At 38.3% G+C, this 18,534-nt stretch overlaps 1 protein-coding gene across 1 annotated transcript; it reads left to right on the plus strand.

Annotated features, from left to right (window-relative positions):
- Positions 1-5,854: 5,854 nt before the first annotated feature.
- LOC103512668 (probable V-type proton ATPase subunit D 2) lies at positions 5,855-6,184 on the plus strand. Its single transcript, XM_008477444.2, has one exon. It carries the CDS (start codon positions 5,855-5,857, stop codon positions 6,182-6,184), a length of 330 nt encoding a protein of 109 aa, XP_008475666.1.
- Positions 6,185-18,534: the final 12,350 nt, after the last annotated feature.

The raw sequence follows: 18,534 nt of genomic DNA on the forward strand, positions 1-18,534 counted from the left end.
GAGATTCTGAGTTTCTGACTGAAGTTTATTAAATTTTTACATTAAAAAAAAATGGTGGCAGAGAGGGAAAGAGTGAGGAGTAGAAAAAATCCCGGTAGATATCTAGTTCAAAGAAAAGGAGAGAAAAACTGGAGAGAATGAGAAACCAAATACAAGAAAATCAAGAAAAGAAAGAGTGGCAGAAGGAGAGAGAGAGAGAGAGAGAGAGAGAGAGAGAGAGAGAGAGAGATGGAGAGTAGTCGAGGTAAACAGACGTAAGAGGGAAATAGTTGGAGAGAAAAAATTTACGAAAAGGAGGGAGGAAGAGAAGGGAAAGAAAGAGAGAGAAGGGAGAGAGAGAGAAAGAGAGAGAGACAGAAAGAGAAAGTAAAAATCTAATAGAACAGTTGCGCTTACTTGGGTGATGTTTCAAAGTCAAAGAGCTGAAAAAATGAGGAACTAGGGAATTATTCTTTTTCTTCTACGACTTCTAGAGCCCGAGATAAATCCACTTAAAAAATACCGGTAAATCTTGAAATCTGACGTCACAGCATATGCTCCTGTAGGCGATGACGTCACATCAACTGTCCCGAGCGCAGGCAACACGTTAATGTGTTTGTGCGCATACGTTTCTGCGCATCATTTCTTGAAATCTGACGTCACTACTCTTCGAACTTTTTCATTAGACCGGCAAATGAAATTTGAATTTTCAACCTTTTAAAGTTACTTTTTCGAAGTTTTGACTTCAGATTTGGATTTTTCACAACTTTTTACAGAGGAATCGACCTTTTATTCATAATTTTTACCCAACTGCAACTGCTCCATTAGCAGACTTCACCATTTCGACAAGGGTAAAAAACTAATAATAAGCTTGAACATTGCTTCTGGACATTTTTATGGCAGAATGGCATTTTACGTTTATTTTACCTCCGTAACTGAAATAATATTATTTCAGGAAATGCAATTAGAATGCTTTAATTACACATGTTGATGCATTTTAATTATAATTATTAGGCGCCCCCAAAAAAACCTCTTTGCGATAAAAATGTAATGCGCCAAGTAAGTGCTGAGCACCCCCGAAAAAAGATGTGAAATTATTGTTTGGACCCCACCGCACCGGCCCACTTTAATTTATGCCTTCTCTTTTAAGACTGCTTTTTTGGTCTCCTGTATAGAGAATATTAATGTGTATGGGTAAACATTAAAAGGCAGATCTTACACTTGTGACGAAAAGTCCAATAAGTGAGCTTCAATTTACAACTTACTCCTAACATTTTCTATATTCCTATTCAACCAACGCGACGGACGAGGCATCATGAGGTAGGAAGAGCTGAAAAATCCAATTTGTGTTGTAGTAAAACTCCGATTTCAACTTGACGTTCCGAAGCGCTACCCAGTTCCTGTAACACTTTTAATTCGTAGAATTTGTAACTAGATAAATTAATTAAAAATGCATTAGCGCGGGCTCTGTTGCCAAATGTTAACCCACGTCTTGCAGGCATGGAAAACATGTTCTCGTTAAAATAATGTGTATGGGTAAACATTAAAAGGCAGATCATACACTTGTGACGAAAAGTCCAATAAGTGAGCTTCAATTTACAACTTACTCCTAACTTTTTCTATATTCCTATTCAACCGACGGGATGGACGAGGCATCATGAGGTAGGAAGAGCTGAAAAATGCAATTTGTGTTGTAGTAAAACTCCGATTTCAACTTGACGTTCCGAAGCGCTACCCAGTTCCTGTAACACTTTTAATTCGTAGAATTTGTAACTAGATAAATTAATTAAAAATGCATTAGCGCGGGCTCTGTTGCCAAATGTTAACCCACGTCTTGCAGGCATGGAAAACATGTTCTCGTTAAAATGACATTGTTGGAGAAAATGAGATAACAATGGGGAGTGGGGAAGTTATTCTAGCTAGATTGGAAGGTAGCGGTCCTGCATTGTAAGCGCTGGGTCACGGGATCGATTACCGAACGGGCCGAACTTTATTTTCAACAGGTAGGGTTCGTTTTCGGAACGGCTGAATTTCTTCTATCCTGTCCTCCTTTCTGCGATTTTGAAACGGCAAAACCTCCGTTGTTTCAGTTTTCTCTATTCCGAAAACGAACCCTACCTGTTGAAGAGAAGAAGAAGAAGAAGAAGAAGAAGAAGAAGAAGAAGAAGAAGAAGAAGAAGAAGAAGAATAGAGGAAGAACAAAAGAATGTATAGAACAATAATGTACTTGTACGTACTCCATAGAGAAGTAGGAAGAGGAGGAGGAGGAGAAAAAGAAGAACAACAACAACAAAAGGAGTACTGAGGAAGAAGAAGAAGAAGAAGAAGAAGAAGAAGAAGAAGAAATAGCAGATTCTATACTCCTGCTCTTAGGATCCAATGACGTCAGAGTTTTTTATAAAGTGCCACTCCGCTGCATGCCTGCACTTCCCAATACAAAATGACAACTGAAGAAATACCAAGAGTGTTTTGTTTATTGTTTACGAAACGTTTCTATCGTCTTTCCTCTAAAATAATAAAAACTAAGATAAGAAATGAGCGAAAATGGTAGGAAGATAAAAAGTTGAAGAGGAAACAACCAGTGGCGTGTATTCTATTGAAGCTAGGGAGGTACCGCAGCGGCGCCCTTGGAAAAATTTCGCCTGCGGCTCACTAGGCCAATGAATAACGAGGGTTATGCCATAGGCCCCCAAGTTATGAATGGTAGGAAGATAAAAAGTTGAAGAGGAAGCAACCAGTGGCGTGTATTCTATTGAAGCTAGGGAAGTACCGCAGCGGCGCCCTTGGAAAAATTTCGCCTGCGGCTCACTAGGCCAATGAATAACGAGGGTTATGCCATAGGCCCCCAAGTTATAGGCATTTGAGGAACCCTGAATTCGTCCCTGCGAGCCCCTAATATCCCCTCTTCTGAAGCTCGAATCCTAACCCTTGGCTTCCCAGGTTTGGGAAGACGCCTAGATTTCCAATAGGTACATAGTTTAGCACAGGCGCTAATACGCCACCTAGCGGTTAAACTTTAGAAGAGGGGAAATGAGCTTCACAAAAGGGAAAATCGCCTCAAATTCCGAAAGGAAAATAAGGCTATGTATATCTTATTTAGACTCACTTTATCATGGGCACTATTTGCTGTGTTAAAAGTCCAGAACAGCCAGCCTAGTTAGCTTAGTTGGTAGCGCGTCTGCCTTGTAAGCGCTAGGCCGCGGGTTCGATTCCCGCCCGGGGCGGATTTTATCCTGATGGGATAATGTTCGTTCTCGGAACGGCTGGCTTTCTCCTATCCTGTCTTCCTTCTCTCCTCGATTTCGGGACGATAAGACCATAGCAGTTAAAGTTCCCTCTGTCAAACCTCTTAAAAAAAAAAAAAAAAAAAAAAAAAAAAAAAAAAAAAAAAAAAAACAAAAAAACCCGCACGAAATATTATATTAAAAAAAGCCAGTCTAGTTAGCTTGGTTGGTAGAGCGTCGGCCTTGTAACCGCTAGGCCTCAGGTTCAATTCCCGCCTGGGACGGATTTTATCCTGATGGAGAAAAAAAATATCGAGGCACACATGGAATGTAGTATAGTTGGAAAACACTGTTCTCAAAAAAAAAAAAAAAAAAAAAAAAAAAAAAGCCCAGAACAGGTTAGGTAGTAGAACAGCCGCAGTAGAGTAGTAGACCATAAAAGTACACCGAAAAAAGTCTGCAATGAAGTCTCAAGATAAGGCTATAGGTATTATCTACTGTTAATGGATTTACAGCTTCCCCTTTTGAAAATCTCAATCTACGCCACTGGAATCAAGAAGGAAAATGAAGGAAACTGACAGAAGGAGAGGCGGAGAAAACTATCACTTATTAGGAAAATAGGAACCTCGAGATGTATACTCGTGCTCAAAATGATTGCACTACTAAACTTGACCTTTGGGTTATTTGCCTTATTTTTCATTCAGAAGATAGTTTCCCAATAGTTGCTTTTCAAATTAAAGTAAAAGAGTGGTACTGTCCCTAAATATGTACGTACCAGAAGAGTATTTAGGGGCGGGCTCCGAAAATTTGGCCCTCACGTGAGCTCATGTGAGCAGTAGGTATTCATTCACTGAATTTCAGTGACTTTAAACCCCCATCAAACCAAACAACCACTCTTCTTTAGAATTACCTTCACTAGAAGTTCATCACTTTCGGGAACACCCTGTGATCTTGAGGTAAAATATTGCCCAGGGGCGGGAAAACTTCGTGACATCCTGTGTTGATTTATCTGAGCGAAAAACTTGTATGATTTTTTTACGTCAAAACTTCGGTAACATATTACGAGATAAGAAAAACGCTATCAGTTTGTGAGAGTAATTGTTGTGCGCTGTCTTGGCAAACGAAAGTGAAGATCGTTAGAGAAGGTAAAACTTTCGTGAAAAAGTTGAGAGTTGGCAGTGATTTTGTCAGCCGTCAATATAAGGTGGAAGCTTATAGGTGGGTACCTTTTGACTGTCAAAGCCAAACTTGGAAGAAAAAAAATATGGAAAGTGGCATGTGAGAAGAAATACCTTTATAGCAGGCCTAATCAGTTTGGAGGGTGGAACATCAACCTTTTATAAGTGTTAGGTCAGGGGTTCAATTACCGCCAGGGGCGTATTTTATCCTAAACCGATGAGGTTCGTTCTCGGAACGGCTGGTTGAATATCCTGTCCTTCTTTTCTCTTCGATTTCAGGACGATGAGACCACCGTTGTTACAATTCCCTCTATCAAACCTAAAAGAGACAAGTAAAACGAAAGTAATAAATAAAAAGCAAACAGCTTTCCACTGCTCTACTTTCTAAATGACAAAAAGGGAATTTTCTTCCCTCGTTTTTTTACTATACTTTGTCATCAACTTCTGCTTTTATCATTGGGTCATTGTTGCTATAAGGTTCTATGAGGGAGGTACATTTCACAGAGCAACAAAGGTTTACAAAGGCTTGACTTTGTGGTCTATTTAGATGATCTCATTTTCCGCCCCTTCATTAAGTCTATATTTTCTGATAGTAAAGCATGACCTTATGTCCAAGAACGTCAATGAAGTCTCAGTAGAAAAAATAGGTTTACGACCTGAATAGTTTTTAAGGGTTTTTAGGGCTTTAGACTTTAAAAAGAAATTCGTCAACTTGGAATAGGTCATCATTTCTTTGTAAGGATTTAGTAACTTCCTTTGAGAGAAGGCCATTGGATTAGGTTTAGATTAATAGTCACCAAAATGGACGGGGGTGGTGTAATTTCTCTACAACTAGATGAACTAGATATTTTGATCGCTACAATACAAACATCATGTACCTATAAGAACTAGTACATTTTTTTTTAAAGATGTTTGACAGAGGGAACTGTAACTGCTATGGTCTTATCGTCCCGAAATCGAAGAAAGAAGGAAGACAGGATAGGAGAAAGCCAGCCGTTCCGAGAACGAACATTATCCCATCAGGATAAAATCCGCCCCGGGCGGGAATCGAACCCGCGGCCTAGCGCTTACAAGGCAGACGCACTACCAACTAAGCTAACTAGGCTGGCTATGGATAGGCTTAAAGTAACTTTACAAATGAAATGGAAGGCTTGTACTATGTCATTTGTGAATTCTCATGATAGCTATCTTATCTGAGCTGATGAACTTCTTCCAACAAGATATCGGGGGAGAGCTCAAAGTCAAGAGTTTACTTTACCAGAACAAGTTAGGCCTGTGAGTGGCTAAAGTGGCCACTTTGAAATCAACTTCAATTCAAACAGCATTGCTCAAAGATAATGTCAGCATTGATTGTTGAACCCGTATGTGTAACATATGAGATGCAATTGTGAAACACACTTGGAATTATCAAGTGAATTGAATAAGGATTCAGGATTCCATTGAGAGTGATAAGAAAACGGTCACCATCTCAACATGGTGAAAACATTGTACCGAGATGCCATCAAAATTATCGTCAAGCTTGCGTCGTTGGAGACCTCTCACAAAACCCTGAACAAAGTGATTCGACAAACCAATCAACGTGTGAACGCCCTCGAGTATGTGGTGATACCTCGCCTGGCACGAACCCTGGATTATATCAAATCAGAACTGGATGAAATGGAACGGGAAGAGTTCTATCGACTGAAGAAGATCCAGGATAAGAAGCGGGAGGCTCTGGAGAGAAGAACTCGGGAACAGATTGAGAGACATTTGAAAGAGGAGGAAGAACATCTCAAACATCCGATATTTCAAAAACACCATTAATAAATAGTGTGTGCTATTCTTGTCTACTACACCTCCTTTTTCCTAGTTCCTTTTTGGAGGGGATCTCAGGCAAAACGAGGGCTAATAAGAAAACGAAAAATACCCTCAACTCACAAAATCAGTAATGATCAATATGATAATCATTACTGATTATGATGATACTGAAAATTATCGTGGAACTTTTTGGAAAGAAAATCTGTTACAAAAAGAAATTGGGTAGGCAATAAATCTTGCAAAGGTATAGACCTAGGTATAATATAGTAAATTTCCTTAAAGGATCAAATTTCTCTGTAAGGAAGTATGTAGATATTACGACTGATATTAAATATAGCAGGTATTACATTGAACTTGTCATCGGTCAAAGAGTTCTACCTCGTGTTTGCCTTGGGCATTATTCAGTATAGACGTAGGTATAATATAATAAATTTCCTTAAAGGATCAAATTTCTCTGCAAGGAAGTGTGTAGATCTTACGACTGATATTAAATATAGCAGGTATGACATTGAACTTGTCATCGGTCAAAGAGTTCTACCTCGTGTTTGCCTTGGGCATTATTCAAATGAGTTTATGCAGTAGGTAATAATACCTAATAACTTATAAGAGCAGTGTTTTATGAGTGTTATGTATTTGTCTAGCAAGTAGTCTAGAGCAGTGTTTCTTAATTAGTTTGGCCCGCGGAACCCTTTTCAAAAGATGAACATCTTTGCGGAACCCTGAACTTTCAAGATTGCACCCCACCCCCCCTTATTATAAAAATATAAAAATACAGCCAGCCTAGTTGGCTGAAAGGTTAGTACGTCTGCCTTTCAATCGCTAGGTCGCGGGTGACGAGTACTGATGGGGGCAATGGCTTTGTCTTGTTTTTCCTCCTCTTCCTCCTCCTTCCTCCTGGTTCAAAGGATGAAAGGATGTTATTGAAGACGAAAGTTTGTCCATTTTGTATTTTAATGATCGTATTGCAAGAGGAAAGTGGCAGAGGGGGAGGAGGAGAGGGAGAGGAAGAAAACTTGCGAAGGATGGGAAGAAAGATGAAAAGAAAGGGACATTTCTTTTTTTTAAGAGGTTTGACAGAGGGAACTGTAACTGCTATGGTCTTATCGTCCCGAAATCGAAGAGAGAAGGAAGACAGGATACATATACAGGATCAGATCAACGACAGAATCACACATGAAATATTCGTAGACGGAGAGTCTTCCTAGAGCTAGACTGCTAGACTGTGTGTATTGTGTACATGGCTACATGGGACATGGATAGATAGGCTTTTGAAACTTCCCTTGAAAATTTGAAAACTTCCATTTACTCGCTAGCAAGATTTTTTTTTTTTTTTTAAAAAAGAGGTTTGACAGAGGGAACTGTAACTGCTATGGTCTTATCGTCCCGAAATCGAAGAGAGAAGGAAGACAGGATAGGAGAAAGCCAGCCGTTCCGAGAACGAGCATTATCCCATCAGGATAAAATCACAATTATAATTAAAATTACAATTTAGATTAAGGCAGATTTAAAATAAAATATTGATGTATCTCACAAAGGGAATCTTTGTATGTACCTAATGATGGAAAGGGAGAGAGAGAGAGATAATAAAGAATAAGGTGAAAGGTTATGACAGGAGGAGAGGGGCGAAGGAGAGAGAGAGAGGAAGAAATGAGGTAGAAAAAATCAAGGATAGAGAGAGAGAGAGAGAGAGAGAGAGAGAGAGAGAGAAAACAATTTTCGCTGGCAGCAAGATTCTCTTGGTATCTGCTCAAGTCATCTGGCCCCTATTTCTTTAAAGTCCCTCCCCTCTTCCTCTCCTTCCCTCCCTCCCTTATCCGTTTCTTTTTCATACTCCTTCTCCCTCTACCTTTCTCTCCCTCCTTGTATCTCCCTCCTGTATTGTCCCAGGGTTAACTTAATTAACTTTTGGCAAAGACATCACAACAGGAAAGTTTTTTTGCCTTTGCAACATCTTTCCTCCTCCTTCTTCTCCTCCTCCTTCTTCCTTCTCCTTTTCCCCGTCTCCTTCATATCCCTCTCCAATATCCCCTTCTTTGTACCCTACTCCCCCTCTTTCTTCTTCTTCTCCTCCTCCTTCTTGTTCTTCTCCTTCTCCTCCTTCTTCTTTTTCTTCTTCTCCTCCTCCTTCTTTTTCTTCTTCTTCTTCTTCTCCTCCTCCTTTTTTTCCCCCATCATCTTCTTTTCCCTTTTCCTCTTCGTCTTTCTTCTTCTTCATCTCCTTCTTATCTTTCTCCTCCCTTCCTTTTTCAACAAGCTTTTAGATTTCCGTTGAAAAGTTTTTGGAGGATTTTGTAAAGTCTCGTGTATCTCGACGAACAATGTAAATATCAACAAAATCTTTGTTGGAACTGATTCCCAACAATATTCTGCATTACAAAAGCCGTTTTACACCACACATGGCCAAGTTTTGTATATCCCGTGTTGCCTACTTCACGTACATGACCGAGTGTTGTACAGTGTTCGCTTGGGCCTTTGCTCACTTCACACACTTGGCCGACTTTCTCCGTGTTGTATATCTGTTTGTGCAGAACGAGTTTGGCCCCCCTTTTCAAGTTTGCCCTTCCCTTTCTCTGTTTCTCTTCCCAATTAACACACCCACTCCTCTCAGCTTTCCTCCGTTTAACACGCCTCCTCCTGAATCTGCCTCCCATGTTATTAACACGTTGACTTCCGTCTCTTTGTACATATTTCTCGAGTGGAATACCTGGCGCAATCTGTTGGGAATCGAAGGAATCTTTTTTGCAATATCGTTCGTTGTTCACCTTAGACTTGAGTTGCAGCTCCTAATAACATGGGATTCTACTGAGCATAAGCACGTATAAAGTATATGTCGAAACACTTGATTTTCATTTTATAATCTTATCTTAGGGAAATGAGATCTTTTGATTGGTCTAGGAAATATATCTCTACGACTTACCATTCCCAAGATAGCAATAGTGATATCTTAGACCGTTTAGCTAATAAATGTCAAACATTGATTGTAATTTCCCAAGAGCTGGTGTTTTCAACATAATTATCACCATTTAATTTGGAGGGTACAATATATCTAGGGACACCAATAATATTGAAAATTGTGAATATTCAATTATTATTAATACTACTTATTATCAATATGGTAATTATAGCTTTGGATTGCGTGAAATATTTTTAATTTCCAAGGTGAAAAATAATCAATTTTTACCCTAAAATTTCAAGAAAATGATCAATCCCAATAATCCCGGGATTGGAAAATCACAATCCCGATCCCAAAATGAAAATCCAGGCCTGGGATTGGATTCCCTAATCACACATGTGATACCATTCTACACCTGTATATGAGCCTATTTGATTTTTGTACATACCCCAAGAACAACTGACTGTTGTACTCCTAACAATGTGTTGTATTGAAAATGTTAATCTGATCTTTCTTTTACCTATTTTGTTGCACACATCTTTTTTCTAGCTGTCTTTTATTAGGCCCCTTTTACCATTGAAAAATGAAATAGTTTTGTGCAGTAGAAACTTAGAGCTTTCTTAGTATGCATATCATTAAAGTAGTCTGTTAGTTATCAAACCAAAGGAAAGGAGTAGTGAAAAGTAGTGAAAGTATTTTATAAAACCTCAATTTTGACTCTTTTTTTCAGTAGTCATATTCCAACCAACATTTTGAGAAGCACAACACGTTTTTTGCGAGGGGATGACTGAGAATAATTACCTAAATAAAACCTTGGAAACCTTTGTAGTTTGAAGAGCTCTTTTTGGAAATGTTAACCTGCCTCATAGTCCCTTGTAATGTTCAAACAATAAAGCTCATTTTAATTCCATTTCCATACTTTTTTTCCCATCTGATAATTCTTCAGGTATTCAGCTCTTTTTTGTGTGATTTTTTGTAGTGTATCCTATTTTGATGGTGTTGGAATATGGCTATTGCTTGCTATTAGTCTTTCGAAGCTGATATCTTTCGTTTTCTTTACCTTCCTTATACTTACGGATGACTTTCTTTTCTTTCAACTCTTTTTCTTTTGGATTAGTAAAACTGTAGGCTAATGACATATTATTTTATCTTTATTTTCAATTAAACAGGGAATTTCATTCTTGCCAAGCTAGTTTTTCAGTAGTCTTCTCTCAAAAAGAACTCATATATCATCCACTTTTTGAAAAACATGAAAAATCTTCTATCCTCAGCCAGTCACTTCTTGTCGATAGTTTTCGTTCTAAACCGAAGCTGACCCACCTTGTAAAACAATGTATGTCCCCAGGGTAACGGAAATGGCAAAAAAGAAGCCGATGAAAGAGAAATGATTAAGAAAAATAACGAGTGGAAATTCAGGGTATTGTAGACAATTTGACTCTTCTTATTTATTTATTTTTGATGTCTAACTTTCGGTGGGATATTTTTTTTTACTATACTTTGTCATCAACTTCTGCTTTTATCATTGGGTCATAAGGTTCTATGAGGGAGGTACATTTCACAGAGCAACAAAGGTTTACAAAGGCTTGACTTTGTTTTTTTAGATGATCTCATTTTCCCCCCCTTCATTAAAGTCTATATTTTCTGATAGTAAAGCATGACCTTATGTCTAAGAACGTCAATGAAGTCTCAGTAGAAAAAATAGGTTTACGACCTGAATAGTTTTTAAGGGTTTTTAGGGCTTTAGACTTTAAAAAGAAATTCGTCAACACTTGTTAACTTGTCAAATGGTACACATTAAAATGACATTGAGGATTAAATACCATGTTAACGAGACAATTTGACAGTATCATGTTTCCTTTTAATTTTCTGTCTAATTTACGTACGTTTTTTTTTCTTTCTCTCTCACTTGTAACCGTTTCAGGAGTTTATTCCCGAAGTTTTGAACATCTCGAGTTCGGAAAAATTTCAGTGCTCACCTTTGTCCATCAGTCAAGTGGTACTAGCTTCACACACATGGCTATTCAGTTCAGACACAGCTCATGGGTTCCTGAGATGTAAGGTGTAAGAAATACAAACTTACCACTTACTGTGTGTAAAGGTGTGTGCTACCAATATCCCTCCTAATATTGCCTACTGTAATTAATAAAAAAATCTCCATGTTTTTATTAACCCAAAATTACTTGCAAAAATAGTAAATTATTCAATTGAACTTAGCTGTTTCCCTAGCTTACACACATCACACACCCCCTGGTCACTTAGCTTTTAGTACAAGGTATTCTATTATCCTAAAATAGTTTTATAGGGCATCTCTTTATTGATATAAAATATAATATCATTTACAAATCAAGAAATTAAGAAGTGAGAAAAGAGAAAAGTGAGAAAAGAGAAAAACAATATACCTAGGTGGGTATGTACTAAGAGGTTTTTTTTTAAAAAAAAAAAAAAAAAAAAAAAAAAAAAAAACGTTGCATAGAGCATCGCCTTACGATAACCCTTATAGCCCTATACCCTAGGGTGCGATAAGCTGGTGGTACCTTTACGCAACGAGAGACTTACGTTTATAACGAAATTTCGTAATCCAGGTACCCCGCGTGTTATTAAGATTAGGATGGCTTATCTAACGACTTTGATTCATCATCGGCAGCCTTTTCTGAGAATTACATAAGTCATGTACATGTCAGATTTGTCAGACCCTGGCATCTCAGATTGTGATACTTGTACATGCGTTTTGGTGTCTAGGTCTTAGAAATGTGTTTTCACAGAGTGTAATGATATGTATGACGGTTTAGTGTTGGGTGATAATCGGATAATGATGTTTTTATCCTATAAATCATCATCAGATAAGCAAGCAGCGCCCTACAATATGGTCAGGAAATGTCTATCGACACTGAAACACGCCACATTACTCATAAACTTTGTTCCTTTCCACCAAAATCCTTCGATCTTACCTTTCCATCGGCTTCAGATCTGACCATGACGTAGACGCTGTTTTTTTCTTTAAAATTTGACATGAAGTTTGCCTTTGTATGACGTGTATCATGTGTGATGTAGGTAAATCTCTGACGTGTTTCTATGTTCCATATTATGTGTTATACCTTCGTTTGACGTAGATTGTATCATTTTGTTATTTGAGGACTAGATGTAATTATATTGTTATGTCTGAATTCTGAACCTCATTTCTGTGCCCATGGACTATGTGATTCAACCTGCTCTGATGAGCGGCTAGATTTAGATTCTTGAAATTTGTTTTTTTACTCTTTACTGTTTTTCCAAAATAGGTCCCCCATCCCTCTAAGGTCTAAGTAGGTCCCTCGCTATCCCTAAATAGGCCCTCATCCTATTGTTTGACCCTGTACTTTCCTCTTATCGACTCATGGATTTTTTTTTTTTTTTCGTAGACTCCTTGATTCTCTTTGCAGTTTAGATTATTTTCTCACTATTCCCTTCTGTTCTTTCCACCTTCCTGTTCTAAGTTAATTCTCTCCTTTCTTAAACTTCCTCCTAAATAAACTTCGTTGTTCGTCTGATCTATTTGTAATCCTTGCTTGTTTTTCCTTCGTAATATTTGTAGTGATAATTATGCCTCTCCTCGATTCCTTTTTCCTTCATAATGTGTTTTTTACTCTATTTTGTTTAGATTATTTTCTCATTATTCCCTTCTGTTCTTTCCACCTTCCTGTTCTAAGTTAATTGTCTCCTTTCTTAAACTTCCTCCTAAATAAACTTCGTTGTTCGTCTGATCTGTTGCTAATCCTGGCTTGTTTTTCCTTCGTAATATTTGTAGTGATAATTATGCCTCTCCTCGATTCCTTTTTCCTTCATAATGTGTTTTTTACTCTATTTTTCTACCGTCAACATTTAACCCCCGGCCTATTCACACATGTTTTTTCTAACCACTTTCCCCCATCTTCAATTTTTAGTCCTGTCTTGTAAGCGCTAAGTCGCGAGTTCGATTGCCGGATAAGGTTCTTGGAACGGCTGGCTTTCTCATATCCCGTCCTCCTTCTCTCTTGGATTTTGTATGTAAATGCCTTGGGTTCAAGCGTTCAACACAAAAGATTTTTTTCATTATTATTATTATTATTATTATTTTTAAGAGGTTTGACAGAGGGAACAGGGGAACTGCTAAGGTCTTATCGTCTCTAAAGCGAAGTGAGGAGGTAGACAGGATAGGAGAAAGTTAGCCGTTCCGAGAACGAACCTTTGGATAAAATCTGCCCCGCTAACTAGTGCTCATAGGGCAGACGCGCTAACCTCCAAGCTAACCAGGGTGACTCACAAAAGATTAGGACAGGTACGCCTTTTCATTCATTAACACACGTAACGCCACGTTTTCTGATGTTAGCTATAAATCAACCGTTCTGCTTCTGACAAAAAAATAAATAAAAATACCAGTAAAAAGTAAAATAAATAAATATGTAAAATAATAATAAATAGGTGGAAAAATTCGCGTCATAAACAAATGAGAACATGGCGGGATAGGTTGAGCGAAGCGAAAACTCTGTCGAATTAAAATTATGAAATGACTCGTAACACAAGTCACATGGTAGCCCACTCTAGACCTTGGCAGATTGACAGCTGACCATCGCCAAACTACACCGTGTATTCGTCACATAGTCACATCTTGTAATGATAACCACTAGCATTGTAGTGTAGTGGATTTCTGGTATCTAGGTTGGAGGTTCGAGTCCATGTCAAGTCATAGTGACGCATATTGCTAAGGGAACGACATTTTTGATCACAAATGTTGTTCCCTTAGTTGTATTCACGGTTAAAATTGGATTCGTCTATGATTGAATCTGTCCTTTCAAAAATGACATACCCGGGTCCTTATATTAACCTCACTCAGCCTGATTAGGGCCGGAAAAAGTCAGCAGAACGCAATTGCAAAGCTGGTCACTCATTCATATACCAACCACGTTGCTGCACCTCGGTGATCCATCGGGACCTAGAGTGTCCTGTGGGTTCGGGACCTAGAGAGAGAGAGAGAGCATTCAACGTGCTACTCTGCTATTGCTGCTGGCAAACAGTAGTTTGTTTTTGCTCTATAATTTTGCCAACAATCACAGATATAACTAGGTATAAAGAATCAACTGGTTGCCTCACGAAGGCCCCATATTATAGATCTAATAGGTACCTAGTACCTAACTATTATCCTGACTATCTGTCGTAGATTTTATAGGCACCTAGATATAACCAGATTTTCGTACATATGTTGACGGTACCTAGTACCTTGTTTGTGTTGTTTTGTTCTGAACCAATTATCGTGGTCCTCTGTCATAGATTTTATAGGTTGGGTACGAAGAAGTTGCTAGTGCTATAGTATTCGTTCGGTAGTCTGATATATTCAAGGATTTATGGACTCTACGAACGTCTTTAATGAACTGTTTTGTGATTGTGGACTAATAAAAAATCCATTAAGGTGGTTAGCAAATGAGTTGAGTAGTTTTGCCTCAGGATAAACTTCGTCAAAACTCGCTTTTCGTAGATATAAAAATAGAGCTTCGTCAAAGCTCGATTCGCATAAGAATACGAGTAATATTGTAAGCTGTAAGGTATTGAAGGAGTGCGGAAATTTCGCACTCGTACGACAAAATGAGCTCGATGCTGTGCGGATCTGTAAGAGCGGTTAGGGCGTACGGATTTATATTTGTGGTTTCAGGGTGTACGCATTTATGTGAGCTTCAGGTTGTGCAATCTGTAAAAGCGGGGCGTACGGATTTATAAGAGTGGTTTTATGTTGTACGAATTCAGGATGTCTGAATATGGTTAGGATTGGTCGTTTCTTGTCAATATTTGCGATAGGGTTTGTTCAGTATACTTGAGTTTTAGGACGCTCTCTTACATACTTAAAATGTTTAGTTACAATTATGGTTGTGGTTGAGGTCAGGAAGGAGTGGTCTTGGTAGAAAACATATTGGTAACATAAATATGTTTGGTTCTGGAGGCGATGGAGGTGGTTTATTGGAGGCAACATGTTCACATGTTTATGGAAACGTTAATCTATTGAATTCTCTTATTTTCACGTTGAATATTAAACTTTTTTCATGTTGAATATTTCTTTGCTATTTTCTGGTATTTTCACACTATTTCCAGATTCATTTAGAATTTCGGAAAGTCCATTGTGCTTATTCTGACAGAAAAATAAATAATAATACCAATAAAAAGTAAAATAAATAAATATGTAAAATAATAATAAATAGGTGGAAAAATTCGCGTCATAAACAAATGAGAACATGGCGAGATAGGTTGAGCGAAGCGAAAACTCTGTCGAATAAAAATTATGAAATGACTCGTAAACAAGTCACATGGTAGCCCCTCTAGACCTTGGCAGATTGACAACTGACCATCGCCAAACTACACCGTCACATCTCGTAATGATAACTATTAGCATGGTAGTTTAGCGGATTTCTGATCTGGAGGTTGTGGGTTCGAGTTAGAACACATGGTAGCCCCCTCTAGACCTTGGCAGATTGACAACTGCCATCGCCAAACTACACCATCACATCTCGTAATGATAACTATTAGCATGGTAGTTTAGCGGATTTCTGATCTAGAGGTTGTGGGTTCGAGTTAGAACACATGGTAGCCCTCTAGACCTTGGCAGATTGACAGCTAACCATCGCAAACTACACCGTCACATCTCGTAATGATAACTAATGTAGTAACTAGTAACGCGGTGGACTTCGGATCTGGAGGTTGGTGGATCGAGTCCATGTCGTACATTTTAAAGAGATGTATGAAGTATGAAGTGGGGAAAGATATCATTCATGACTTAACTCGGTTAACATTGGACATTTGTGATGAGCTGATGGAGTAATCATTCTAAAAACTGTCAAATTTGGAGCGGTCTTTTCATTAAATCGCTATGATTGAATTTATCTTACACGTCACGTCATACACGGGTCCTCACATTAACCTCACCAAGCCTGATTGGGGCCGAAAAAAGTCAACAGAACGGTCACTCATTCATATACCAACCACACGCAACGTTTGCTTAACCTCAGTGATCCATCGGAACCTAGAGTTTCTTAGAGCATTCAACATGCTACTGCCCGCTGGCAAACAGTAGTTTGTTCTCGCTCTTTAATTTTGCCAATAATAACAGATATAACTAGGTATAAAGAATCAACTGGTTGCCTCACGAAGGCCCCATATTATAGATCTAATAGCTCGTAGTACCTAATTATTATCCTGACTCTCTGTCGTAGATTTTATAGGCACCTAGATATAACCAGATTTTCGTACATATGTTGACGGTACCTAGTACCTTGTTTGTGTTGTGTTGTTCTGAACCCATTATCATGGTCCTCTGTCATAGATTTTATAGGTTGAGTACGAGGAAGTTGCTAATGCTATAGTATTCGTTCGGTGGTCTGATATGTTCAAGGATTTATGGACTCTACGAACGTCTTTGATGAACTATTTTGTGATTGTGGACTAATAAACAGTCCATTAAGGTGGTTAGCAAATGAGTTGAGCAGTTTTGCCTCAGGATAAACTTCGTCAAAACTCGCTTTTCGTAGATATAAAAATAGAGCTTCGTCAAAGCTCGATTCGCATAAGAATAGAATACACGTTTTGAACGGAGGGCCTAAAGTAGAAAAATTAAGTTTTGGATAAAACAAGCTTTTTTTTAAAGAGGTTTGACAGAGGGAACTGTAACTGCTATGGTCTTATCGTCCCGAAATCGAAGAGAGAAGGAAGACAGGACAAAGGATGAAGCTCTCCCTTCTCGTACAAAGCTTTTACATCTGTGCCGCCACCGATGAATTTACCATTCACAAACACTCGCGGCACCTGGCGAAAAGTAAAATCAAACATTAATATTTAAAACTCCTTTTTTTTAAGAGGTTTGACAGAGGGAACTGTAACTGCTATGGTCTTATCGTCCCGAAATCGAAGAGAGAAGGAAGACAGGATAGGAAAAAGCCAGCCGTTCCGAGAACGAACATTATCCCATCAGGATAAAATCCACCCCGGGCGGGAATCGAACCCGCGGCCTAGCGCTCACAAGGCAGACGCACTACCAACTAAGCTAACCAGGCTGGCAAGTAGATAATTTGATTAGTTAGTTTGCTTTCTATTTGAATAGATAGCCAAGTTAAAACTCCTTGAATTCCATAAATAAATGTGTTTAAAAAAAAAAGTAAAAGTAATAATAAATAGGTATCTAGGTAATTCTTTGTGTTCAAAGCTTTTTCATAACTTTAGTGGATATCACAGCATTACTAAGTGCCCCCTTTGCAGGAGAGTGCAGATTTGAATTCCAAACAATATATCAATTAAAATTTGGCCATAGCGAGCGGCGCGCGACGATAGCAAGTGGAATACACCACTTCCAATTGATCACTGAAGTTAAGCAACGTTGCGCGTGGTTAGTATCCGAATGGACCATCTGGGTAAGCGTCTGCTGTCGGATTATCCCAGCCCCACTTACGCTGAGTGAGGTTAATGTGAATAGGCTGGTAGCTTGCAGTCGAATGGAGGGTAAAATCCACATTACTAAAGACCTTAGAAGTTAAACAGTGAAAAAAATACCTGCCTCGGTGGCGTGGTGGTCAAGACGCTCGCCTGGTAAACAGGAGGGCGTGGATGAACAGAATATAATAACAAGGGAAACATCACAATGTTTGTTGTTATTAAAGTGGGTAAATTTGCCAGGAGAAAATTCCAATGTTCACACTAAACATGGATTTATAGGTAAGTATCGAGGTGTTTAACAAACACAACTACTTAGTCAATGCTTGTGATTGTGGATGCAATACAATCATTGAGTAACTTTTTTATTTAAGAAAAAGTTAAAATACATAATTGGTATGGTACAAAGAGATGAAGAGAATATAATAACAAAGGAAACATCACAATGTTTGTTGTTATTAAAGTGGGTAAATTTGCCAGGAGAAAATTCCAATGTTCACACTGAACATGGATTTATAGGTAAGTATCGAGGTATTTAACAAACACAACTACTTAGTCAATGCTTGTGATTGTGGATGCAATACAATCATTGAGTAACTTTTTTATTTAAGAAAAAGTAAACATGGATTTATAGGTAAGTATCAAGGTATTTAACAAACACAATTACTTAGTCAATGCTTGTGATTGTGGATGCAATACAATCATTGAGTAACTTTTTTATTTAAGAAAAAGATTCTGCAGCTCATTCAACCACCCTAGAAACCTCAAAAACTAGGACTTTTGAGGCTGGGTATAATTTGAATGGTAAATTTAAAAGGGAGAGCAATTATTATAATGGTAATTTTTGTGGGCGGTACAAATATTTTGTATAACCAACATCCTGAGATTGAATATAGAAGGCTATCCATTTGGGACAAAGTATGCCCTTGGTAGGAATCAAACCTACAACCCAGTACAATAGGGGAACAAATCATTTTAAAGGCAGGAAAAGAGGTAATAAAGGAGCACAGTAGCATTCTGCCCCACCAAGTCAAGAAATTTT

The sequence above is a fragment of the Diaphorina citri genome, unplaced genomic scaffold (assembly GCF_000475195.1).
Source record: "Diaphorina citri unplaced genomic scaffold, Diaci psyllid genome assembly version 1.1 scaffold872, whole genome shotgun sequence".
Taxonomy (NCBI): domain Eukaryota; kingdom Metazoa; phylum Arthropoda; class Insecta; order Hemiptera; family Psyllidae; genus Diaphorina; species Diaphorina citri.